General features: G+C 41.7%; 2 protein-coding genes across 4 annotated transcripts in view; one reads left to right on the forward strand and one right to left on the reverse strand.

The window, feature by feature from the left end:
- The window catches only part of SYNDIG1 (synapse differentiation inducing 1), a 174529-nt gene that overhangs the window by 94969 nt on the left and 54204 nt on the right, over positions 1–25356 (forward strand). For all 3 annotated transcript variants that reach the window (XM_075267439.1, XM_075267441.1, XM_075267440.1), the window contains exons 2-3: positions 996–1562; positions 22570–22707. In XM_075267439.1, the coding sequence (XP_075123540.1) occupies positions 1083–1562; positions 22570–22707 (618 nt within the window). In that variant the 5' untranslated portion in view covers positions 996–1082. The remainder of the gene's footprint in view (positions 1–995; positions 1563–22569; positions 22708–25356) is intronic.
- Positions 12672–25356, reverse strand: part of ACSS1 (acyl-CoA synthetase short chain family member 1) — a 413920-nt gene continuing 401235 nt past the window's right edge. The window contains exon 15 of the transcript XR_012715306.1: positions 12672–12681. The gene's annotated coding sequence lies outside the window, so the exon portion shown is untranslated. The remainder of the gene's footprint in view (positions 12682–25356) is intronic.

Genomic DNA, 25356 nt, shown 5'->3' on the forward strand with positions numbered 1-25356 from the left:
TCCATGAGATGAAAGAAGGTTTACGGTTCTGTCCTGTAACCCTGGTGAGACAATATTGTTTTGTTTCTGTGGCTGGTAGTAAGCCACACGTATAGTTAGGTTATCAGTTCTGTTTAGTTAGTTGCTCAGACGAGCAGGTTTTTTTATTTTGTTTTTACCTGAAGTTAAGGCTGTATTTTGTTTTGCTCATTTTGTGCCTGAAGTCAAGCTTTATTTATTTTCCTGGTTTTTTTTTCTAAATAAACCATTTTGCTGCACATTTTGTGGCCCTGTCTTGACTGTTTGGGTCCGCACCACTGCTTCTACCGAGCTAACTTCCCCACAACCCCTATACACATTAGAAATAGGTCGGTTTGTTCAACTTTGCTGTTATGTGTTCCGTACCTTTGGCAATTGTCTCCTTTGTCCAATAGAATAGGTGTGCAAGTAGGATTATATACCCGAATAGATCATAGGAACAGCCTATTTTAATTTTTTACATTGAACCAGCCAACCATCTGCCAACCGTGACCTTTACCAGATTTTTGGGGAAATGGATATTTTTAGGTACCTTGCAATTGCTTGGTTTGTAGTATGTAAATTGGGATAAACTATTACCCAGACTATTGTTCCATTATCCTAATTAAATTTGGCATTCTGATCAATTGAAGCTTGAGTGTCATCCAATCCATGAATTATTAACTTCCATCACATTGTGAGTCAGCCATCATAGACGTGGATCAGGAAATACATATTCAGTGTCAAATTTTCAGGAAATTGAAGTTCCCTTTTCAGTTAACTTCTGATTGAATTAATATGGAAATACCCGGGTCACATTGAATATGGTCCATGGTTGTGTGAGTTATACGCTTCGGAGTTGCGGGCTACTGATTAGAATGCGGTGTGCGTTATCGGGCATAATGACTAAATTACACAGACTTGTCTGATTATTCATTTTGGATGTCGCTGGCTTGCATTTCTGTTTTTCTTACATCGTTTATTTTTACTGCTTTTAGGAAAATAAAAGCCATTAGGCAAATGTGACCTGCATTTTCCTCTACAACGGGAGCTACAGAAGCAAGCAAAACACACAAGCTCAAAATATGGATGGTTTAATTGAACAGAACAGTGTGCTTATGCATAATAAAATCACAGAGGCCGGAAAAAGGAATGGCTTAATCAACACGAGAAATCTAATGGCGGAAAATAAAGATGGAATGGTCTCGGTGTATCCGACCCCTCAATATCAGAGTCACATTGTTGGAAGTATTTCTTCTCAGACTGGCATAGACAACATAAAAAATGACCCAGTTCAACAGCTCTTGGATCCTAACATGCTGCAACAGACTGTGGAGTCTCACTATCGCCCCAACATCATTCTGTATTCCGAGAATGTCTTACGCTCTTGGGGGGAAAATGTCAGCACTGAGTGTTGCGAAACCACCTTCATTGAAGATAGGTCCCCAACCAAAGACAGTCTTGACTACCCAGATAGCAAGTTCATTGACCTTTCTTCTGAAGATATCAAAATTCATACTCTTTCCTATGATGTAGAAGAGGAGGAAGAATTCCAAGAGTTAGAGGTTAGTTTAACCATTTGATCACTGTCTTAGAAGTAGATACCACTCCATTGTATGTTTGGGGCAAACAATTGAATCCGTTGGGAAGGTCATCATGGATAAAGAAGATATAAGATAATACACATCTCTTTTTTACACTTTCATGACCATAGTTTTAGGCTTTGAGTAAATTTTTATTTTTTTTGGAATTTATGTGGGAAAGACTGGGCCCAAATATTGTAATATTTTTTTTACCTTAGTTTATTTGATCCATTTATCTGTTTCTCCATAATTTTTTTTTCAATCTAGAAATGCATTATTTCTCTTATACAGAAGGACATAGGTTAAAGGAGGACAAAATCGATCTCACATTTGGTTAAGGCCCTCAATTTATCATAGAAATGCTAGCAGAACACATGCCAGGCCATAACTCATAATATAACCATTGGGTGGCTGCACTGAGACACCCAAAGGCTATCACTTCCCAACAAAATATAATGAAATTGTGTTGTTTTGAAAAGCTGGTCATCTTGTGATATACATATATAGACTTGTGCAGCCAAGAAGAAGCGTAAAGAAGAACACATTCAGAGCACCTTTTCTTACATCTATTTAATGGATGCAAAAATTGGACACAGATAGATGGCTATGCCATTAAATAGAGATTAAAGGGGTTGTTCAGGATAAACTACAAATTAACCCCTAAACTATATCCCCTCCCCCACCTAGCTTCTAATTTACTTCAATTTAAAAAAAAAAAAAAAATCTGTAATTACCCATATCCCTGGAGCAGTCATGTGACCACTCCAAGGACACTTTCTGATAATCCGGTGATGTTCCATTCACCGCTTCCAAAATGGAATGTCACCATTACTTTTCCCCCTCCCATATCCGCTTCAATACTTACCAAGCCTTCTTGTGTTCAAGACGGCGCTTCCCCTCTTCCTGTCTTCTAGTAGAGGGTGGAATAAGTTAACTAGGGAGACAGGGGAAAGGTGGGAGGGGCTAGAAATGGGCAGGACTACTAGGCTAAAGAGAGACAAAGGAAGGGAGGAAGGGGGAGTGTAGGAGTGAGAGAGGAGGGGGCAGGGGCTGAGGGAGAAGGAACTAGTATAGTAGCTACACAGGAAGCTGCACAGCAGGAAGCTAACACCGGTAAACAAATGCAGAGAAAGCCAGCAGCAACCAGAGACACCGAGAAATCACTCCAAACACTGATAAAGATATATGGATGTCCTTATTAACTCATTACTAGCACTAACACACCTTTTATAAATATATATATATATATATATATATATACATATATATATATATATATATATATATATATATATTCTGCCTGGAAAACCCCTTTAATGTTAAAAAAAAGTAATTTTTTTTTCCGTTGTTGATGCTTTTACAGATACATTGCCCATTCAATAAAATGGACAGAAACTGATATGTTTGTTGGGGCAACACGGTAGCTCAGTGGTTAGCACTGCAGCCTTGTGGCGCTAGAGTCCTGGGTTCAAATCCCGCCAGGAACAACACTTGCAAGGAGTTTGTATGTTCTCACTGTGTTTGCGTGGATTTCCTCCCATTCTATAAAGACATACTGATAGGAAAAAAAAAAAAGTACATTGTGATCCCTATATGAGGCTCACAATCTACATTTTTTTAAAAAAGAAAGAGACTGATATGTTTGTTTTTTTCTTTTTAACATTGATCTCTATGTATAAACAAATAGCCATCAGTTTGTGTCCATTTTTTTGTGCGTTATACATATTTTCTTACCGGATCCTAAAAGCGTGACCTGAATGGAGCCTTACATGTAACTATTGAAAAAATGTTTTCTTTAAAGGTTATTGTGGCTGAAGTATATAACGGTTCACTGCTGATTAGAAGAAAAAATCATTAATTAACTAATTAATTACATAAACAGTATAAGATGCAGCATAATGACATGTCACTTCCATTTCTCATCATTCATCACTTATCTCTTGTCATGCTTGTTTAACTTTAGTCATTTAGAATGGCTGACTCTGACAGCAGACGTATTCCAAAAATGATCACCCGACACTAGAATGAACAATATTCTACATGCCAAGCATCCTGATAATGCGGAAACTGTGCATCTTTATTGTGACGAGAGTCTTCTAGTCTGAGTATGGAAAACACATAGGGGGATATCTATAATGAGCAATGATTTTGCCAACAGGGGGTAGGAGACTTGTTCTATGCCAGGAATCTTGCATAAAATATGAACCAAATTTGCCCCTTGGTGATCCTAATGAAGCAGTTCTTTGAGGGTTTGCTATCAGGATTAAACAATATCTGTAGAATTAGTCTGTCGCCGTACCATTAGTAGAGGGATTGCATATGCTATTGCATGGTTTTGATCCAAAAATGAGCAATTGTGTTTAAACCTGCGGGGAATCTGCGAATTAGACTTCTGTTTCACTGCCAGATATTAAAGAGTGAATCACAGTTTTCCTATTGTCATTTGTTGAAGTGTGACTTTTATGCTTTGGCTTCCAGGACTAGAGGAACACAGTGGTGCTGATAAACGTCTTCTTTAAAATGAATAATCATTGCAGGAGGGAAAGCCTTAGGCAAGTCTTTTCCATTGTACTGCAAAATGAAAAGGCTTGACATAGAGGTTTTTTTTTTTAGTATAGTACAATCAGCCGCAGTACATGGCTGGGACTATAGGACTAATCTGAAAACCAGTTATGACAGCCTCATTGAGCAAAGAGTTTGGGATTTGGCATTAAAAAAGTTGGTTTAATACTCTAAGAAGATGGAAAAATCTCCTCGATTCGACGGCTAAAAGTGTACAGGTGAAGACTGGTAAGAGGAAATGAGGCTGTAGGAGATGAGGGAGATGAGGAATTGGGTTGAATAGCATTTGTTTGACAAAAATTTGTTGTATTATAATTTTTTTTAAATAGTTTAATTTTAAATAAATTTTATCTATATATAGGATGATGTTTCTTTTATTTCATTGCACTTATTTTTTAAATTATAATTTTATTTTTTTAAATAGTTTTAATTTCAGTGTATATAAATTTTATTTATGTATTACATAGTTACATAGTAGATGAGGTTGGATGAAGACCCATTCATGTGAGAACAAACCATTTGCAGGTTTTAGTTTCTTGTAATTTAATTGACAGTGTATAATGTTAATGGCTTGGTGTGCATGCCCTGTGAATTATGGAATATAATATCAACTAAATCAATTTTACTTTTCGTAAGGGCATTAGTCTCGGTTCCTGGGTAAACATGATTTTCTTTCTGGTCTGCGTTGAGATCCCTGCAGTTTTACTATGTGAGTATAGATATATTTTATGCCATAGAAATGCCCACATTGACCAGCAAGTATCTCACATTATCTGAGCTTAATATCTTCTCGCAGCATGAAGGCTCTTTAGAATAACTCTCTCAACCTCTGCTTAACAAACATAAGATTGAAATGTACATTAAGTTGTATATACAGTGAAATAATCTAAAGGGAAAAAGCAAAAATAATACTTCACAAAAATGTAACTATGAATTTAGAATGATGTGTGGGCAGAACGATCTGACTATCCAGTAATGGCGTTATATTATATGTAACCGTGTAATAGACCACAGAGTATTGTGCGTAGAGATGTGCGAATCGAAGCGGACTAAGCGGAATTCGATTCGAATTTCAGGAATTAGTCGATTCTTCTTGAAGCCAGATTTTCTCGCACTTCGTAGTAACGAATCGCATAGCTCTGATCGGTGGTTTTAACCCCTTGGATGCTGCGGTCAAACATGACCACTGCATCCAAGGTGTTCCGCCATGCTACATGTTCCACTCGGCACACCCCGCGGTGAGATTAAAAATAAAAAAAAATACTGATACTCACTTGTCCTGGGCTCAGCATCTGCTCCTGAGCTCTTCCGGCCAGAGACTAAGGTCCTGCTCCCCAGGCCTCACTGCTGGGGCTTGTAATTGGGCCCCAGTGATCACGTGGCATCTCAGGGGTTAACAACCGTGATCAGAGCTCAGTTCCAACCGGGGGTGTTAAAGCACAGTGTCAGCCGTTACATACAGTTTCTGTGTGCGCACCATACTTCCGCGTGGTTTGCAGGAAGTCCTTCCTGGCAGCACCGTACTATTAGGGGGAGTTCACACGGAGTTACGTGCCGTGTGACGTGGCACGTAGACGCCGCAGGACCCTTTGCGTGCCGTACACGCTCCCATTGATTTTAATGGGAGCGGGGATCGTATGCGCCGCGCTAGTTTGCGGCCTCAAATTAACTTGATTTAAATCGAATAGTATTGGAAAATTCAATGAAGCTGCTGAATCAAATTTTTGAAAAATTTACTCATCTGTAATTGTGTGCAAATGAAAAATATATCAAGCCATACAGTATGGACTCGGCCAACAGTCTTCTCTGTTAGGGGGCGTTCACACTACCGTTGGTGTCCGTTATGAGGGTGTCCGTTTAAAAGAAAAAAACGGACACCTATCATAACGGACATTGCTAACGCTAGGTTCACACCTGCGTTCTACTTTCCGTTCTGTGCTTTCCGTCTTCTGCATGCCAGAAGACGCAAAGCACAGACCGGGTCCGGCCGTGAGCGGCGGTGAGCGTTTTATGCTCTCCGCCGTGAAACCGGATTTTTTAATCCGGACACAGAGTACTGCATGTCCGACTCTGTGTCTGGATTATAAAACCTGGTTTCGCGGCGGAGAGCGCAAAACGCTCGCCGCCGCTCACGGCCGGACATCTCTCTCACCCATTCAAATGAATGGATGAGAAAGACTCCTGCAGGTTTCCGTCTCCTGCCTCTGTTTTATGCAGGAAACGGAAACCTGCACAACGGAAAGGGCAACGCAGATGTGAACGAGCCCTTACTGATGTTAATGTGTCCGTTTTTTTAACTGATCCATTTAATGGATCAGTTAAAAAAAACGGATACTTTAGTATCAGTTAGTGTCCGTTTTTTATACTGTCCGTTTTTTTTCTTTTTGCTGTTTATGCTTTCTGAGCATGTGCAGAAAATAAACGGACAGAAAATAACGGACTGTAACTGATGGCCATCAGTTACTGTCCGTTATATGTCCGTTGCCCATAGACCTCAATGTTAAATAAAAAACGGACACTTTCTGTCCGTTTTTTCAAACGGACAAAAAAATCCTGCATGCGTGATTTCTCTGTCCACTTGAAAAAACGGACATGGTTGTTAACGGACCCTTAAGGACACAAACGGACACAAACTGACAACAGATGAAATCCCATTGAAATTAATGGAAGTTGTAACGGACACAGCTAGTGTCCGTTGCTAAAATCTTGAACGGACAGTAGCAACGGACACTGCAGTCGGACACCAACGGTAGTGTGAACGCCCCCTTAGGCCCCTTACAGATGACCTCATGGTGGGTTTTTCCTGGATAGCACACTGACCCATTCATTTCTGTTGGTCCACACATGACCATGAATTATACGATCCCGTGTACGGGCTGACAGTCCGGGCCGCAAAACTCAGGACAGGTCCTATTCCTGTTTAGTTTTGTGGTCGTGCTTCTGCAGCTCCTATTCATTGAATGAATGAGGCCATGGAAGCATTGTCGGTGCATGGGAGGCACACGCATGACATGCATGTGCCGCCCGTGTGCTGGCTGTGCCATTCAATCGTAGCAAACAGCCTGCACGGTCATCTGCAAGGCGCCTTAAAGGGGTTTTCCGGGCCAAATTTTTTTAAATTTTTTTTTAAAGTGTCTATTAGTGCTATTAATTTGTTAATGTAGCCATATACCGTATTTTCCGGACTATAATGCGCACATAAAAACCTACGATTTCCTCAGAAATTGTAAGTGCGCCTTATAGTCCGGTGCACCTTATATATGGATGGAAGCGGCGGCAAAGTCGCCGTAAAAGGGGGCCGTAAAGGCACCGTAAGGGGGCATTCACACTACGGAACGCCAGCGTGTATCACAGCCGTACACGCCGGCGTGACAGCAGGGCTGCCGGACACTTCCTATTCATTTCTATGGGAGCCGGCATGCGAGTGCTCCCCATAGAAATGAATGGAAAAAAGCAGTCCATTCATTTCTATGGGGAGCGCTCGCATGCCGGCTCCCATAGAAATGAATGGGAAGTGTCCGGCAGCCCTGCTGTCATGCCGGCGTGTACGGCTGCGATACACGCTGGCGTTCCGTAGTGTGAATGCACCCTTAAAAGTTATATTAAACCCTGAAACAGAACGTGAAACTTACCGACCGGTGCAGGGTGGGCGGGCATTCAGGCCTCCTCTTCCTCCGATGTCCTGACCACTTCCTCCGGCGCTCGCTAACTGATAATGGCCTGGGCGCATGCGCAATATCATAATGCTTCTACTACGGCTACTGCGCATGCGCCCAGGCCATTATCAGTTCGCGAGCGCCGGAGGAGGAGGAGGACGGAACATCGGAGGAAGAGGAGGCCTGAATGCCCGCCCACCCTGCACCGTTCGGTAAGTTTCACATTCTGTTTCAGGGTTTTATGTTAAAACGGGGGGGGGGGGGGTAGTTTAATATAACTTTTACGGTTGGGCTCTATCAGCATGATTTTGCTGATAGAGCCCCTTAACTCCTCGCCTGTCGAGCGCTTTCAATAACATATAATGCGCACCGGACTGCGCCTTATAGCCCGGTGCGCCTTATATATGAACCGAGACGGACTATAAGGCGCTCATGGGCAATGCGGCTTATAGTCCAGTGCGCCTTATAGTCCGTAAAATACGGTACTTTTTAGCATGTTTTGAGTGATTTCTGGGTGTCTCTAGGGGCCCCTGGTGTCTCCTGCTTTTGTTGACCTCCTTCTGCTTTCCTGCTATGTAGCTTCCTTACTAAGGGTATGCTCACATGGAGTTTTGTGCCTGCGGATTTTGACGTGGAATCCCCCTTAAAATCTGCCTGCAAAAAATGCCTCCCATTCATTTCAATGGGAGCCGCTAACTTTTTTTTTTTTCCGCTAGCGTTTTTTTTCAGCTAGCGGGAAAAAAAATCAACATGACCTATACTGAGGGCCCATTCACACGGAATAAACGCACGTGTATTTTGGCAAAATACACGTGTAAAAGATACATGTGTGAAAATAAGACTCCCATTGACGTCAATGAAATTTTTTTTTACATGTGTAAAAAAAACATGTCAAAATACACGTGTAAAATGTCATTGACGTCAATGGGAGTCTGATTTTTACACATGTATTTTGTCAAAATACACGCGCGTTTATTCCGTGTGAACGGGTCCTCAGGCAGATTCCACCTGGAAAAACCCATTGAAGTCAATGGGAGGCAGAAAAATATTGTTGTTTTTTGGCACAGTTTTTGCAAAAACCGCTTCAAAAACCTCTAGCGTTTTTCAAAGAGGTGTATACACTGTGCTGAAGCGAAATAAAACCCAAAAACTAAAAAAGCGACAAAAAATCATTTCCTAATTCTTGAAGCGGATTTTTTCCTCTTCAAAAAACTCAGTGTGAACATACCCTAACCCCTCTCACCTCTATCCCCCTCCTTCCTCTCTACTACTGGAGCACTGCATACAAGGTGAAAGAGGAGACAGCAACCTGGTCCTTTCTTTTATCCTGTGTGGCTGAGTCTCGGACAAAGGAACGATCGTACTACCCTGATCATGTAGCCGTTGGCAGGCCCCACTTACATGGTGGGCACCATAGCAGCTGCTGTGACTGGTGTGGTGGTAGATATGCCCTATACTATACATTATTTGTCAAGAACATGGATATAACAAAATGGCAAAACTTACATCTGCATCTACTACTGGGAGTACCACACATCCATTCTCAATGGTTGGACCCCACCAATCATTAGTTTATTGTCTATCCTATAGATCGAGGTTGAATAATTTTGTGGCATAACCCCTTTAACTGGGTCTTAGCCCAAAACGTGAAACAAATCGACCATTACATAAAAGTTGCCATTATCCAATGTACAGTATGAGGAAGTCTTCTCCTAGCATCTGCAAAATCCAGACAGCCAGATGGTGAAGTGCAATTCTTCACTCCAAATCCTTATATTATATCACATGTTGATTTTTTTTTTGGTTTAGTCCCGCTCCGAGCTTCAGAATAGCTGGAATCGCACCATCACATCTCAACACATTTACACTTTTACAGTTTTCTTGTAATTCATTAAACTGTCTTTCAAGACTCTCCTTTAAATATCATACTTGAGAATCAACTGAGCCCTAGAGCGATTTATTATATGTCATATATAGAAATATTTGTACTGTGAGATCCTGTTTAACTTATCTCTCTGTCAAATCATCTTAAAACACCATAAATATACAGTAGTCCCTATAAGAGAACATTCAATGAAATTAGTATCAGATCCATCAGAAGAATTAATTCATTCTTGTATCTTACATATTGTATAAGCCTATGTATCCAATGTATAACCACAATAAAGGAGCAGTCCCAAAATTTAATTAATGATAGATAGATAGATAGATAGATAGATAGATAGATAGATAGATAGATAGATAGATAGATAGGAGATAGATAGAGAGATAGAGAGATAGATAGATGTTAGATAGATAGATAGATAGATAGATAGGAGATAGATAGATAGATAGATAGATAGATAGATAGATAGATGATTGATAGATAGATAGACATTCCAAATACATAGTTGCAAATTTTTAAAGAGGAACTTTCATGTCCTCTGATATCTACGGTATTATATACCACTGGAAAGCTGACAGTAGGCTGAATTCAGCCATCGCTGTGAGGAATGCCCCCCTGACTTTACTCTTCCATAGCCTTTTACTGTCGGGGTGGGGGGCCCTCCTCACAGCCCACTGATGACGCTGAGCTGTAACACCCGCCCTTCTGACAGTGGAGGGATATTGGTTCCGAACCTAACAGCACCGATATCTCTGACACACAGTGATGATGAAAAACCCCCAACTATGTATTTTCCAGTTATCTATTTGGCTTTGGTGTGTTATCACTTGTTCATATTACCCCTACAAAGAGTGCGTTTATGACTGTTATCCAAACCCTTTTGGCTTTAGGAATGTTGTATTTAAAGGGATCCTATCATTATAACTAATTTTTTCTGCCTAACACGTAGGAATAGCCTTAAGAAAGGCTATTCTTCTCCTACCTTTAGATGTCTTCTCAACGCCGCCATTCGGTATATAATCCGGTTTTCCTCGCTATGCAAATGAGTTCTCTCGCAGCACAGAGGGCGTCCCCAATGCTGCGAGAGAACTCTCCAGCGCTGCCTCCATCTTCTTCAGGAACGGGTCTTCTTCCGGCGGAGGCTTCAAACTTCTAGGCCTCAGGCCTAGAGCAAAAGCCAACTGTGCATGCCCGCACGCCACAAGAAAATGGCCGTTTACGCAATATTGCAGCAGGCATGCCCAGTTGGCTGCCCGAGGCTTAGAAATTTGAAGTCACTGCTGGAAGAAGACGCAAAGAAGACCCGTATCTGAAGAAGATGGAGGCAACGCTGGAGTGCTGTGAGAGAACTCATTTGCATAGCGAAGAAAACCAGATTATATACCGAACGGCGGCGCAGAAAAGACATCTAAAGATAGGAGAAGAATAGCCTTTCTTAAGGCTATTCCTACGTGATAAGCAGAAAAAAAAGAGTTTTAATGATAGGATCCCTTTTAAGCTGTGTTCACATTGGTGGTCAATTCACTTCAGTGGTTTTATGGGTATACCATGGGAGATGGCTCTTTCTGACCAGCCAGTTTATTACCCATGGACAATAAATGTGAAAGGAGGTAGAGAGGGCTAATGACCCTGAGATGAACCCCAGACACACATCTTTCCCCAACCAGGAAGACATTCCTCTTTCTCAAGATCCTGCAGTGGGTGGAAGAGGAGGGGGACTACCTGGAAGGGAGGTGTGGCTGGACACTAGCCTTACTGAGAGGAAGACCGATATTCTGGGTCACTCAGCAAGGAGGCAGCTAAGGGTTGGCTGGGGTGTCCCTTCTGTACAAGAAGACCTTCTACACTTATGCTGATCCATCCTGAGAGACATGGGAGACAAGTCATGCCATTGACTTAAAGGGATTCTACCATTAAACTACCTTTTTTTCTAATTACCACGTCAGAATAGCCTTAAGAAAGGCTATTCGTCTCCTACCTTTAGACGTGGTCTCCGCCGCGCCGTTCCGTAAAAATACCGGTTTTAACCGGTATGCAAATGAGCTCTCTGCAGCAATGAGGGCGGGCCCCAGCGCTGAAACACCGATGAGCGTGTCCCCATTGCTGCCCAGAGCTCTTTCCTGCGCTGCCTCCTTGTTCTTCAGCAACTCCGCCTCTTCTGGCTTCTCTTGCCTTTGTAGTTCTATACAGGAGCATAGAGAGGCCACCCCAAAATGGCCGCCGGCCAGCTCCTGTATTGAACTGCAAGAGCGGCTACCCCAAAATGGCCGCCGGCCAGCTCCTGTATTGAACTGCAAGAGCGGCTACCCCAAAATGGCCGCCGGCCAGCTCCTGTATTGAACTGCAAGAGCGGCTACCCCAAAATGGCCGCCGGCTGGCTCCTGTATTGAGCTGCAAGAGTGGCTACCCAAAAATGGCTGCCGGCCGGCGGCCATTTTTGGGTAGTCGCTCTTGCAGTTCAATACAGGAGCCGGCCGGCGGACATTTTGGGGTGGCCTCTCTATGCTCCTGTATAGAACTACAAGAGCAAGAGAAGCCAGAAGAGGCGGAGTTGCTGCAGAAGAAGGAGGCGGCGCAGGAAAGAGCTCTCGGGCAGCAATGGGGATGCGCTCATCGGCCTTTCAGCGCTGGGGCCCGCCCTCATTGCTGCGGAGAGCTCATTTGCATACCGGTTAAAACCGGTATTTCTACGGAACGGCGCGGCGGAGACCACGTCTAAAGGTAGGAGACGAATAGCCTTTCTTAAGGCTATTCTGACGTGGTAATTAGAAAAAAAAAGTAGTTTAACCCCTTCCCGACATGCGCCGTAATAGTACGGTGCGTGTCGGGTCTGTAACTATGGCGACCGCCCGGGAGCCGGGCGGCCGTCATAGCCGCCGGGTGTCTACTGCTTTAAGCAGTAGACAACCGGCTCTAATGTCTCCGATCGGTCCCCGGACCGATCGGAGGCATTAACCCCTCCGGCGCTGCTGTCAAAGACGCCGGAGGCGCCATCTTCCTGGCGGCGCATGGGCGCCGCCATTTTGGCAGGGATCGCCGGCTCCTGGAGCATGCTCCAGGGCCGACCCCCCGTTGCCATGACAGCCGGGAGCCTTGTTAAAGGCTCCCAGCCGGTCTGCAAATTCTCTCTTTTGCAAGCTGGTGTATGCAGCCTGCAAAAGAGATGATGATTTTTTGCAATGCATTGCAATGCATTAGCATTGTAATGCATTGCATTAGTGATCAGACCCCCTGGGGTTCAACACCCCTAGGGGGTCTAATAAATGCAAAAATAAAAATAAAAAAAAAGTAAAAAAAAATATAAAAAAATATAAAAATTATTAAAAGTTCAAATCACCCCCCTTTCCCTAGAACAAATATAAAAGTAGTTAAAAACTGTGAAACATATACATGTTAGGTATCCCCGCGTCCGAAATCGCCTGCTCTACAAATCTATAAAAATATTTTTCCTGTTCGGTAAACGCCGTAGCAGGAAAAATAGTCAAAAGTGCCAAACCGCCGTTTTTTCACTGTTTTAATTCTGATAAAAATTTGAATAAAAAGTGATCAAAGCAATAACATTTCCCGAAAATGGTAGAACTAAAAAGTACACCCGGCCCCGCAAAAAAAGACGCCCTATGCATCCCTGTACATGCACGTATAAAAAAGTTACGGCCGTCGGAATATGGCGACTTTTAGAAAAAAAAATTTTTAACACCGTTTTGGAATTTTTTTTAGGGGTCAAAATGTAAATAAAACCATATAAATTTGGTATCCCTGGAACCATACCGAAACACAGAATACAGGGGACATGTCATTTTGGCTGCACAGTGAACGCCGTAAAACCAAAGCCCGTAAGAAAGTCGCAGAAATGCATTTTTTCTTCAAATCCACCCCATTCTGAATTTTTTTCCTGCTTCCCAGTACATTATATAGAATAATTAATGGTGGCATCATGAAGAAAAAATTGTCCCGCAAAAATTAAGACCTCATATGGCTCTGGGAGCAGAGAAATAAAAAAGTTATGGGGTTTAGAAGGAGGGGAGTCAAAAACGAAAAACAAAAAATGCCATCGGCGGGAAGGGGTTAATGGTAGAATTCCTTTAAGCAAGTGCCCTGAGACCTAGGCCCCAGTAAACCCAAACAACTCTGCTAGTACTGACCCACTCAGGTTAATAAATATATAAAATTTATAAAGTTCAGACACCCACGGGCCGTAAGTAGGTAAGAAGGGTGATCGCAAGTGTGCCAAGCAGCTTGGCAAAGTGGTATCCTTCACACAACCCGACACAGTTGACAGTGCTCTGAATTCAGGGAGCTGTCGGCATATAATACCGCTGATGTCAGAAGACACGAAAGGTTCTCTATAAAAACCTGTCAAGCAACAGATGGAAAGAACGACATTTTGGATATTTTATATATTTCCTCACTGTGCCAATAGTGTTAAATAACCTTTAATGTAAATTCAACAAATATTGACAACTTCTCGGGGAAGTCACATTGAGTCATTTGCTCGGTATTTGATCTTGGGGGATCCAGATAAATAACTTTTAGGATTGTTGTGCTTAGGATTCACAAAACATGTTCAGAAAGACTCACGAATGAAAGTGAGAGATAATAAAAGTGTCAGAGTGACTGACTGTCAGTCATAACGCCAGCCTAATTATTGCGCTATGTGACATATGTTGTACGCTGCTTTACAAACATCTGTTCTGTGTTTCTAATTTAATTTTTAAGTAAATTTACTACCCATTAAAAAACCCTACAGACTGATGGATCAGCTCTCCAGACTAGTCACAGCATCACGCCTAAATTGCAGATATGACATTGAGAGCTGAGTAGAGATGGGTGAACTTCACGAGATACGTGTCAACTTATACGCTCCTTATCTCAGCTCTCCTGGGCTCCCACACGGTTTCCGATGCCCCCTTTTGGCTGTCCCCAGTGGGACATAGGGCGTGCCAACATCATGACACTTTAATGGCAGTTTAATGACTTTGTCATTACCCTTGTGGCCACTGTGGCCCAATCACAGGTCTCAGTGGTCCCCTTTCAATCCTGAATACAAAGTTCCTTGAGACTCTAGCCTGCCCAATTTTACATGACCCTCTTTTGAATATTTATAAAAATGTTTTTTTCAAGAAAATTATTGCATTTGTTAGATCTAAGGGTATGATGGTGCTCAGCATCATGTATCCTATAATGCATTGCAGGTGGCTTAAAGGGTTTCTATCATTGGAATCCCTTTTTCAGATAATATCACGTTGGAATAGCCTTAAGAAAGGCTATATGTCCCCTACCTTTATATTTCTGCTCCGCACTGCCGTTCCGTTAATATACCGTTGTATCCCGGTATGCAAATGAGTCTCCAGACAGCACAGGGGACGTTACCCCTGTGCTCAAACACCACACAGGGGGCGTCCCATTGACGCCTCCACCTTCTACAGCCGCGACTCTCCACCACGTACTTTGTGTAGTCTTCTTCCAGCAAGCCTGCATTCGAAATCTAAATTCCGCACAAGCGCGGCTGGCTCTGCCAATGGGCTTTGGGCAGAACTGACTGCGCATGTCTATTTGGCCATTTCACTGTGGTCACTTACAGGAACAGTACACTCGAAGGATGCGACAGAGAGCTGTGGCTGTAGAAGATGGAGGCGTTGCTAGAGAGTCTTCAGGCAACATAGGGGGAACGCCTCCGCTGCTGTCTGGAGACTCATTTGCATACCAGGAAAAACGGTATATCAACAGAATGGCGGCGCAGAGCAGAAATATAAAGATAGGGTACAAATAGACTTTCTTAAGGCTACTCCGACGTGATATTATCTGTAAAAGGGATTCTAATGATAGAATCCCTTCAATATTGAGTTTTCTAGTGATTGATTCCCAGGTCTTTTTTCTATTCCTTTTGATGGGTATGGAAGCTCATAGCTGTCATTGTTATGCGGGTCCTGTGACTGTCACTCTTGTCACATAGGTTCCTGCGTCAGATGCTTCATATAGTTCACATATTTAATGTATACGGGGGCAGAAGATCATAGTCATCTTGTGTTCAGATGATTGCAGTTGACGATTTACAGTAATTTGCTTCAATTTAATGCTGTCAGACCTGGGTCACCGTAGTCTTCCATAGTCATCTAGATTTGCTTCAGTAAAACCATGATGTACATCTGAAACAGACTTATCTTAGTAAATCTTTGTAAACTTGCCAGAGGTATAGAGAGAGTCCATATACCTTAGGTTCTCAATATACTGAATGTAGGTGAGATACGTCACTCATATCATATAGTAATAAGGCTTCAATATCAATAGTGATACGTTCTATTTTGACAACAGAATTACTTTGTAGGTTGGGGAAAAATAAGGCCATTGTCCAGCACGGCCATGGGGTTATGGAGAATTAAAGTCATGAAGACAGATATTAGCAGAGTTGAAGTCATCAGGTAATCATATAATTATTTATTCTATCCTACTCAGTGGCGTAACTAGGAATGGCGGGGCCCCGTAGCGAACTTTTGGCATCCCCCCCCTGCTTCCTGACCGACACCGAAGACCTCCGATCTTTTTAGACCCCCAAGTATAATAATAGTGCTTGTGGGGCCCATAGCGTCACTTACTGATCCTGGCCCCTGCCAGGATCCGTAAGTAAATAGGACCCGTTACCGGATGGAGTAACTCCAGCTGGTAACTGCCTATTAAGAAAAGAAAAAAAACACAGGGGCAGCAGCTGTTGCCGGGCCCCTAATGTCCCGGGCCCTGTGGCAGCCGCTACTCCTTCTACCCCGATAGTTTACGCCACTGATTCTACTAATCTAAGGCGCCTATATAAAACATATAGACCATGTTAATTGGATCAATCCTCCCTGACTTAAATATTTGTACAGAATGGTCATGTGACCATAGGTCCATATATATATATATATATATATATATATATATATATATATATATAAATGGAAGCTACTATGTGTTACAAATGTAATGCAAAATATAAAGAAGTCGAGTCCCTTAGAGGCTAAATATAGGAAATATAGGCATACTGTAAGCAAAATGCATCTCAAGGAGTCTTTCATGGAAAACAATTGCTATGAAACATTGATCAACAAGGAGTGAGGAAATAAATAGTGTAAATATTTTAGTCTATCCTCCACCGCTCGATCCGCCGCTTTTAAAAAATTCAAAGAAATAAAACCACAACTTTGTTGTCTGCAGAACACAGTGTAATGTTTGATATTTTACGCTTGTAGGATTTGTCACAGTATTTATAAGGTTTGCAGTTTCTGTAAGAATCCAACGTACACCACTAAGGGCCGGGGAGACAGAAAGATGTCAGGAGGTTTTTTGAAAACGTGGAGTTTAGCATTTCCCAAACCTCAATGGGCTCATCCAGTTTATACACCAATGTGGATAAAGCAACTTCTGACAGATACAATTCGCCAAACCATCAATCACTGCAAAGCAGCAGATTTCATTTGTAAGTAAATTCCTTATGTGAGGGTCAGAGTGACAACACATAAAAAAGGTGACGTGGCTGCCTGATGGAAAGCATCAAAAAGGAACCCGAAGCTTTATTTTCTGCTTTCCAGTGGAATGATGTCGTCTGGACAAAGCCCATAGAAACCAAAGTTGTCCCTGTGCTGAGGATTTGATGCGAGGAATTAGCCATCTGAAACCGCAGACTATGCCTGATTAATGTGACTCGGCTTCAGCCTCATCCCGAAGGTTCCAGCTTTGAAATGCTATGTGATCTTTATATTCATGCTTTGTGAACCCGTATTGCATGGTTCATGAGTAAAGTTGATCAAAATATAATCTCCTGATGTAAAAAATGTGCCAAGCTCTGAACCAGCGTAGAAATTACACATTGCCTATTGCGTTTGCCAACCTGGCGACATCCCTAGCTGTAGTAATATATTATAAGAACATTGTTTTATGATATCTCACTAGTGTTAAGGTAGAAAACAGATGTTTCACGTTCACTAAGGATTCAATTACATTGCGAGAATCTATTCTTCCACAATTATAACTATGCCATTGAAGTCAATTATTAAGGGCTCGTTCACATCTGCGCCCGGTCTCCGTTCTGCAGGTTTCCGTTTCCTGCACAAAACAGAGGCAGGAGATGGAAACCTGCAGGACTCTTTCTCACCCATTCATTTGAATGGGTTTGAAAGATGTCCGGCCGTGAGCGGTGGTGAGCGTTTTAGGCTCTCCGCCGTGAAACCGTTTTTTTTTTTTAATTCGGACACAGAGTCAGACATGCAGTACTCTGTGTCCAGTTTAAAAAAAAAAAAACGGTTTCGCTGCGGAGAGCATGAAACGCTCACCACCACTCACGGCCGGACCGATCTGTGGTTTCCGTCTTCTTGCATGCAGAAGACGGAAGCCACAGAACAGAGACCCGAACGCAGGTGTGAACCTAGCGTCAGAAAACCGTGAATAGAGGAACCTTGGTGTAACCTTTAACTAAGAAGTTTACTCATTTGTAGTTACAAGTTATATGTAATAATGTAGCAGAATGTGTTTTTTCATGTTTGTGTTTTATTGTTTTGTGTGGTATTTATATATATTTTGCTTCTGAACTCTTTAGGGAACTGTATATAGAACAATCTCTTAGGGTACTGAGACTCTCACTGTAAGGGAATTGCTAGCTGCTGCTGGAACATTGGAAGAAGGAAATACAGAGACAGTCAGCTGTAAACTTGACCCAGCCCCTGTCCCTACCTACTTGCCACACTGTCCTAGTAACAGGAGCAACTTGGCGACAGCCCTTTCTCTCAATAAGAGTACACAGAACAAGCCAAGACAAACAATACAGAAGAGGAATCAGAGAGCCAAGGGTCAAAGCAGTACAAAATCGTAATCCGAAGAGTAGTCACAAGGGAAGCCAAAGGTCAGAGGTCAGTAATATAATAATAGCAGAAAGAGGAGTTTAGCAGGGACAAAGTTGAGGACAAAGTCACTATAACCAGAAAACCTGTGTGGGCTTATGACCTGTATATAGGAAGCTTAGGACCTCCACCAGAATAAATTGGTAGGCAGGCTGTCAATCACACAGGCAAGGCTAAGATTAACTATTTGATGAACATAGGGGAAACAATGTTCAGGAGATGGGTGTGGTGGGAATTCAATTACAGCGGAGTGGTAATAGAGAAGTGTTCAGACAGAGCAACAAAAAACTCTAAGCAAAAAAATCAAACTGAACACACCGTATTGTGTGAGCGGAGGGTGGCGCAGAGACCCGAACAGACAGAGACGTTACACAAGTTCCAAAACGCATCAGCCGATGCTACAGTACCATCTACTGTATGTTCTCTGGGAAATACCTTATGTCACCTATGCGATCTTGTACCGTTTTTAAATGGACTGAATAAAGAATTGTGAATTTTGAATCTGTGGCTGCTGGACTCCTTCTTTTTCCATATTAAAGTGACCACTGCCTACTTTTGACCTCAACGTTGAATAACCAATTGCAGAAGGCACGTGTCATCAGCCATCTGGGTGCACTCATCATTGTGGAAAGCACGATGGATCAACACATGTATGCATCTATCCTTGCGGATCAGGTTCACCCCTACATGTGTATCATAAAGCTACAACGTGTCATAAAGCTTGCAGTGTACATGGTGGTTCGAGGAGCACCAGGATGAGTTTACCATACTTGCGTTCTCTGGATTATTCTTGCTCTCAGAGCGGTTATCTTCTGTTAATTGCAGTTTGCTGATAAGGGCTTGGACAGTTAAAAAGCACAAAGGTAATTTTGAGTTTATCTCAAGTCCACTGTCAGTCCTAGTAGCATGTCTAGCTTTTTTTTCCTCTCTAAACATGTGCAATGTAATATACATTTACTGTACATATTATTTCATCTTTCATTTATGTTAGTTTTCTAATAATCATAATAAATATTCTTCAATGGTAAAGGTAATGTCTATATCTACTGAGGCACTTCATAGTGTCCTGTCCGTTAAACAGTAGAGCACACCCACCAGCTTGTAAAAAAATACAGGAAGTGAGAAGATGGGACACCGGGTAAATTGGAGATAGAGAGAGACTCTTTAAATATTCAATTAATTAATAGCATTTGCTTTTTTTTCTTTGATGATTTTTATTCTTCAATATACAATATGTTTCTATATGTTAAATAACAATCTTTCTAAATCTTCCCAACCATTGATGTAAGACAATTGAAACACTGAGTGTGACACATTGAATTGTCTTTCTGGAATTGCCAAAGACCATGTTACAGAGCTATCAATCATTACTTTCCTTCTAATACTTTCATTCTCTGCAGCTTGGCAGCATATAAGACAACTACTCTATGCCACAACTTCGTTAAGCAAAGTGCTGATTGACAGGCTCTTAGTTTGATTGCTTTCCTATTGCTAAGCCACAGTTTGCTACTTCAGCTTCCTGACTCATCACACATTTCAGATTTCACTGAATATCCTTCCCATCTCTTCTGGCAGCTTTTCTGTTTCAGCTCTACTTTTTCAAAGTGTATAAAAATACTGTATATCCACTTAAAGAAATATTCCGAAAACTCAAACATCCCCCCTCCTATAACAGTTGCGAAGCCCTGTATTAAATTTGACAGCGCTTTTTCTTAGCTAGCTTTGCAGATCGCTATTATCTCTAAATTTGAATACCTAAATATGATATAATTACAGCGTGTCTGGACTCACAAATTCATGTAGTCTAAAACAGATGCAGCGCCTTAGAAATATCTCAACACATGGTGTATGGTGCGGCAGTTGATGGCATATTATACATAATCTATTTATAGATTTATTGAATATTATAATTAACCATTAAATCATGGTTTGCACCTTGGGAAAATAGAACAATCTACATTCTTAGCATGTACATTCTTAACCCCTAAAGGGTCTACAAAGCAGGTTGTCTAACTAGAAACACGTCAGTTCCTGGGTATCCAGAGTATATGCTATCCCAAGCAGCTCAAGTATAGGCAAGATATAAGAGCCTGTGGGTCAGCGGAACGTACCTTGCTGGATGTGTTCTAAGACAGCATAGAGTTGTATGGTCTCTGAGAGAGGATCCAGCATGCGATCTTGAAAATCTTCTCTACACCTCTGGCTTTTATCTAAACCAACATTTTGAGATGAGGAATTATTGGAAGACGATCATTAAACACTTGCTCAGTACAGGCCGGTCATGTGTCCTAACCTTCTTGGAGTTCCACCTCTCCTTTCTTGCTGAGCCACTGGGTCCACAAAGTTGAAGACATACAGAGGATGTAGAAACTTATCACTTCCCTTTGTTACACCCACAGTGTTTTTGATTTGGCATGGAAACTCTGGATTCTTTTCCCTGGCTTACCAAGACCTCTTGGGGTGAAACTGAACAACTTAGGGACATAAGGAAGGTGGTCTGTCATTGGTGGGGCCATTGTTGACAATTTCCTTTTTCTCTGATGTGGAATTTCTACTGTTTTGAGTCCTTACAAAACACTCCATTTTTCAGCTCTTGTCTTCTCTCCTCTATTTCTTTTTCTTCTCTTCTTTGCTCTTCCTCTTCTACTGTATTTTCTTTTTCTATTTGTTTCTGACTTTTCTCTAGTCGGCCTTGTTGCCTTGTTAAACTGGTCAAATTTTCTGTTCTGAAGTTGGTCCCAGTATCTGAACTTATACAGGTCTCATGTTATATGCAGCTTAGGCAGAGGTACTTCATTCTCTGGATCAACAGAGTAGATAGATAGATAGATAGATAGATAGATAGATAGATAGATAGATAGATAGATAGATTAGAAAGCGAAGAGTATATCTTAACAATTTGCCATATCTTTTTAAGATGGAAATATCTGTTTAGAGGGGAAAATGTACAGGTCTTGTTCTGTATCATTAAAACCGTGAAAAGCCATTCTTGAAACTTGTTGACATTTACGTTATTTTGTAAGAAATTGACAGCATGATGGAAGGGGCCAATGTTAAAATGTGAATGCAACACTTGTGAGCGAACTATGGCACTGTCTACAAATGGAGTCAACACTTACGTAGCGCCATCATATTCCACAGTACTTCATAGAGATATTGAATTTCTAAATGTAAGGTTCACACTAACATTCGAGCCTCTCTGTCCCAGATTCCACTTAAAATTGGCATAAGAAAAAAGTCCTATGAGGTCCGCGTGTAACTGCATTTTAAACAGATGGGGTTTCTGTCTTTTGGGTGCCCATTCAGACCCAAGGAGGGAAACCAAAACACTAATGTTAGTATTAAAGATGAGCGAACACTGTTCGGAACAGCTGTTCCGAACAGCACGCTCCTATAGAAATGAATGGAAGCGGACGGCACGCAGGGGGTTAGGCGGCCGGCCGCCGGCAAAGTCTGCGTGCCAGGTGCTTCCATTCATTTCTATGGGAGTGTGCTGTTCGGATCGGCTGATCCGAACAGTGTTCTCTCATCTCTAGTTAGTATGTCTTTAGAGTGTGGAAGGAAACCCATGCAAACACAGAGAGAACATAGAAACTCCATGCAGATGTTGGTCATGGTTGGATTTGAGCCTAAAAATCCAGCACTACATGAGACCAGTCTAAACCACAAAGTCACCATGCTGCCCAACATACAGCAATCTTTTTTAGTCTGAGTATTTTTCTTATTTTGTTCAGTCTAACACTATTGCAAATTGTGCAATATAAAAGACTCCATGGTTTGACCAACTATGGTGACGTTTCTAGTTGTGTACTGAGTTCTTTCCATTGACCCATCTGCTTTCAGCTGAATTTCTATCAGACACCTGCATTATTTCCGGCATCCTCTACAAAAGATTTATGCACTGAATGGTTGAATTGCCGGAGTGTTTTTATGCTACAGCTGGCTATAATTTGCTTTTTTCTTCCCATATTGTCATTTCTCTTTAACACATTTGCTATTTGTTGTTTATGTTCTTCCAGAGCGACTATTCAAGTGACACCGAAAGTGAAGACAACTTCTTAATGATGCCACCAAGAGACCATCTTGGCCTCAGTGTATTTTCCATGCTGTGCTGCTTCTGGCCTTTGGGGATTGCTGCCTTTTATTTGTCACATGAGGTAAGTTTGAGGCTGATGACAATTGTTAACACATACCTGTCAAATACGGTGAATAATGAAGCTCTGCATTGTATATGTCTCCCAGAGATCCTTCTTTCTTGCTCTACCGGATTAGCGTTTCGCCTTCTTTTTACAGCGGGGCAGCTTTCTCAAGGATAAATTATTCATGCATAAAACATTATGCCTATGATTGTAAGCCAGTATGTTGGCAGCCTGAGATGGTTTGTCTTGGTTTTTTCGGAGCAATATGTAATAGGCTTGTTAATCATTTACATTATTATCTACATTTTCTTCAATTCTACGTCTTAATGAATTGTTTATGTCTTCAGATAGCTATAGAGTAATTACATTGATAGTCAATGGATTGTAGTTCCATTTCCAGCTAGTTTGGTATTATGGCCAGTTATAATTATCAGACAGATAGCCATTGTCTCCAACCTAGAAATATATTATATATATACTCTATAGAATTTAGTCAAGGTGCCGTTTAATGACCAGCAATGATAGTTATAATGTATTGACTGTGGGATATCTGTTCTATTCCTGAAACTCTGCATTCATCACAGTCATCTGTTTGCAGTATTTACAGGTTTGCAGATATTTGCCTTTTTAGCTCTCAGTTTTTAAGGATATTTGGGAGAATTTTTAACAGACACCTTGCCAGGGGTATGACTGGATCAATGGACATTTGCCCTGACCTTATGGTAAAGCTCATCTGTCAAGAGCTTGAAAGGGTTTAGGTCTGGTGAATGTACGGAGAACCAGTCCATCAAAGCATTACTGCAGCTGCCTGGTTTAGATGACTATATACTGCTGTTAAATAAAATATGTACCAATTAAAGGGACCTTCCATCTAACAATTAAAAAATACATTAAATACACAATGTATAGATGAAATTAGAGATGGGTGAACCTTTTAAGATTTGTTTTGTGTGCTGCAGCTTGGGTCCTTTATTCGTTTCAGGTTGAACAAGTTCAGTATAAACCGCACCTTAAATTGACATAAACATAGTGTATAACAGCATAACACTGTCAGGACTCCTAGGAACCTATCTATAAAACATAGTGTAGAACACTGTCAGGGCTCCTAGGAACCTATCTATAAAACATAGTGTAGAACACTGTCAGGGCTCCTAGGAACCTATCTATAAAACATAGTGTATAATACTGTCAGGACTCCTAGGAACCTATCTATAAAACATAGTGCAGAACACTGTCAGGACTCCTAGGAACCTATCTATAAAACATAGTGCAGAACACTGTCAGGGCTCCTAGGAACCTATCTATAAAACATAGTGTATAATACTGTCAGGACTCCTAGGAACCTATCTATAAAACATAGTGCAGAACACTGTCAGGACTCCTAGGAACCTATCTATAAAACATAGTGCAGAACACTGTCAGGGCTCCTAGGAACCTGTCTATAAAACATAGTGTAGAACACTGTCAGGGCTCCTAGGAACCTATCTATAAAACATAGTGTAGAACACTGTCAGGACTCCTAGGAACCTATCTATAAAACATAGCGTAGAACACTGTCAGGGCTCCTAGGAATCTATCTATAAAACATAGTGTAGAACACTGTCAGGACTCCTAGGAACCTATCTATAAAACACAGTATAAAACACTGTTTTATAGATAGGTTCCTAGGAGTCCTGACATAGTGTAGAACACTGTCAGGGCTCCTAGGAACCTGTCTATAAAACATAGTGTAGAACACTGTCAGGGCTCCTAGGAACCTATCTATCAAACATAGTGTAGAACACTGTCAGGGCTCCTAGGAACCTATCTATCAAACATAGTGTAGAACACTGTCAGGGCTCCTAGGAACCTATCTATCAAACATAGTGTAGAACACTGTCAGGGCTCCTAGGAACCTATCTATAAAACATAGTGTAGAACACTCACAGGGATTCTAGGAACCTATATCTATAAAACATAGTGTATATACTGTCAGGGCTTCTAGGAACCTATCTATATAACATAGTATAGAACACTGTCAGGGTTCCTAGGAACCCATCTATAAAACATAATGTAGAACACTGTCAGGGCTCCTAGGAACCTATCTATATAACATAGTATAGAACACTGTCAGGGTTACTAGGAACCTATCTATAAAACATAGTGTATAATCCTGTCAGGGTTCCTAGAAATTTACCTATCCAATATATAACTCCATAAGGCAAACACAGCCGAAGTTATGTCAAAGTGAAAGTAATGTTATTATACTCAGGAGTCTCGTCAGGCACCAAAGTATAATAGGTATAGGCCCAGGGGAGGTGTAAAAAAAATAAGATAAAACATTCATACTCGCCTTCTGTTACCTCTTTGGGCCTCCTCACAGAGTCCTTCACTCTCCTTGTGACATCTGGTACTCTTCTGTGACATAATCAGCCTGGGAGCCACAGCAGAAGCCTGTGATTGGGCCACCAGAAGTTACTTGGGTAGACTGAGCACCATGGCATCGGGGCACTTGGTGTGCTCCAGTCACTGCTGAGGCACAGCTGAGCACAGGGCAATGACATCACATAAGAGCCCCCGACCTCACCAAGAATGCACTGGGCACCACGACGTGACTCACTTGAGTTAACGGAAGGTGAGTATGAATATTTGTTTCATCTTCCCTAGACCTCCACCTATTATACACTG

The sequence above is a fragment of the Leptodactylus fuscus genome, chromosome 3, assembly GCF_031893055.1.
Source record: "Leptodactylus fuscus isolate aLepFus1 chromosome 3, aLepFus1.hap2, whole genome shotgun sequence".
NCBI lineage: Eukaryota > Metazoa > Chordata > Amphibia > Anura > Leptodactylidae > Leptodactylus > Leptodactylus fuscus.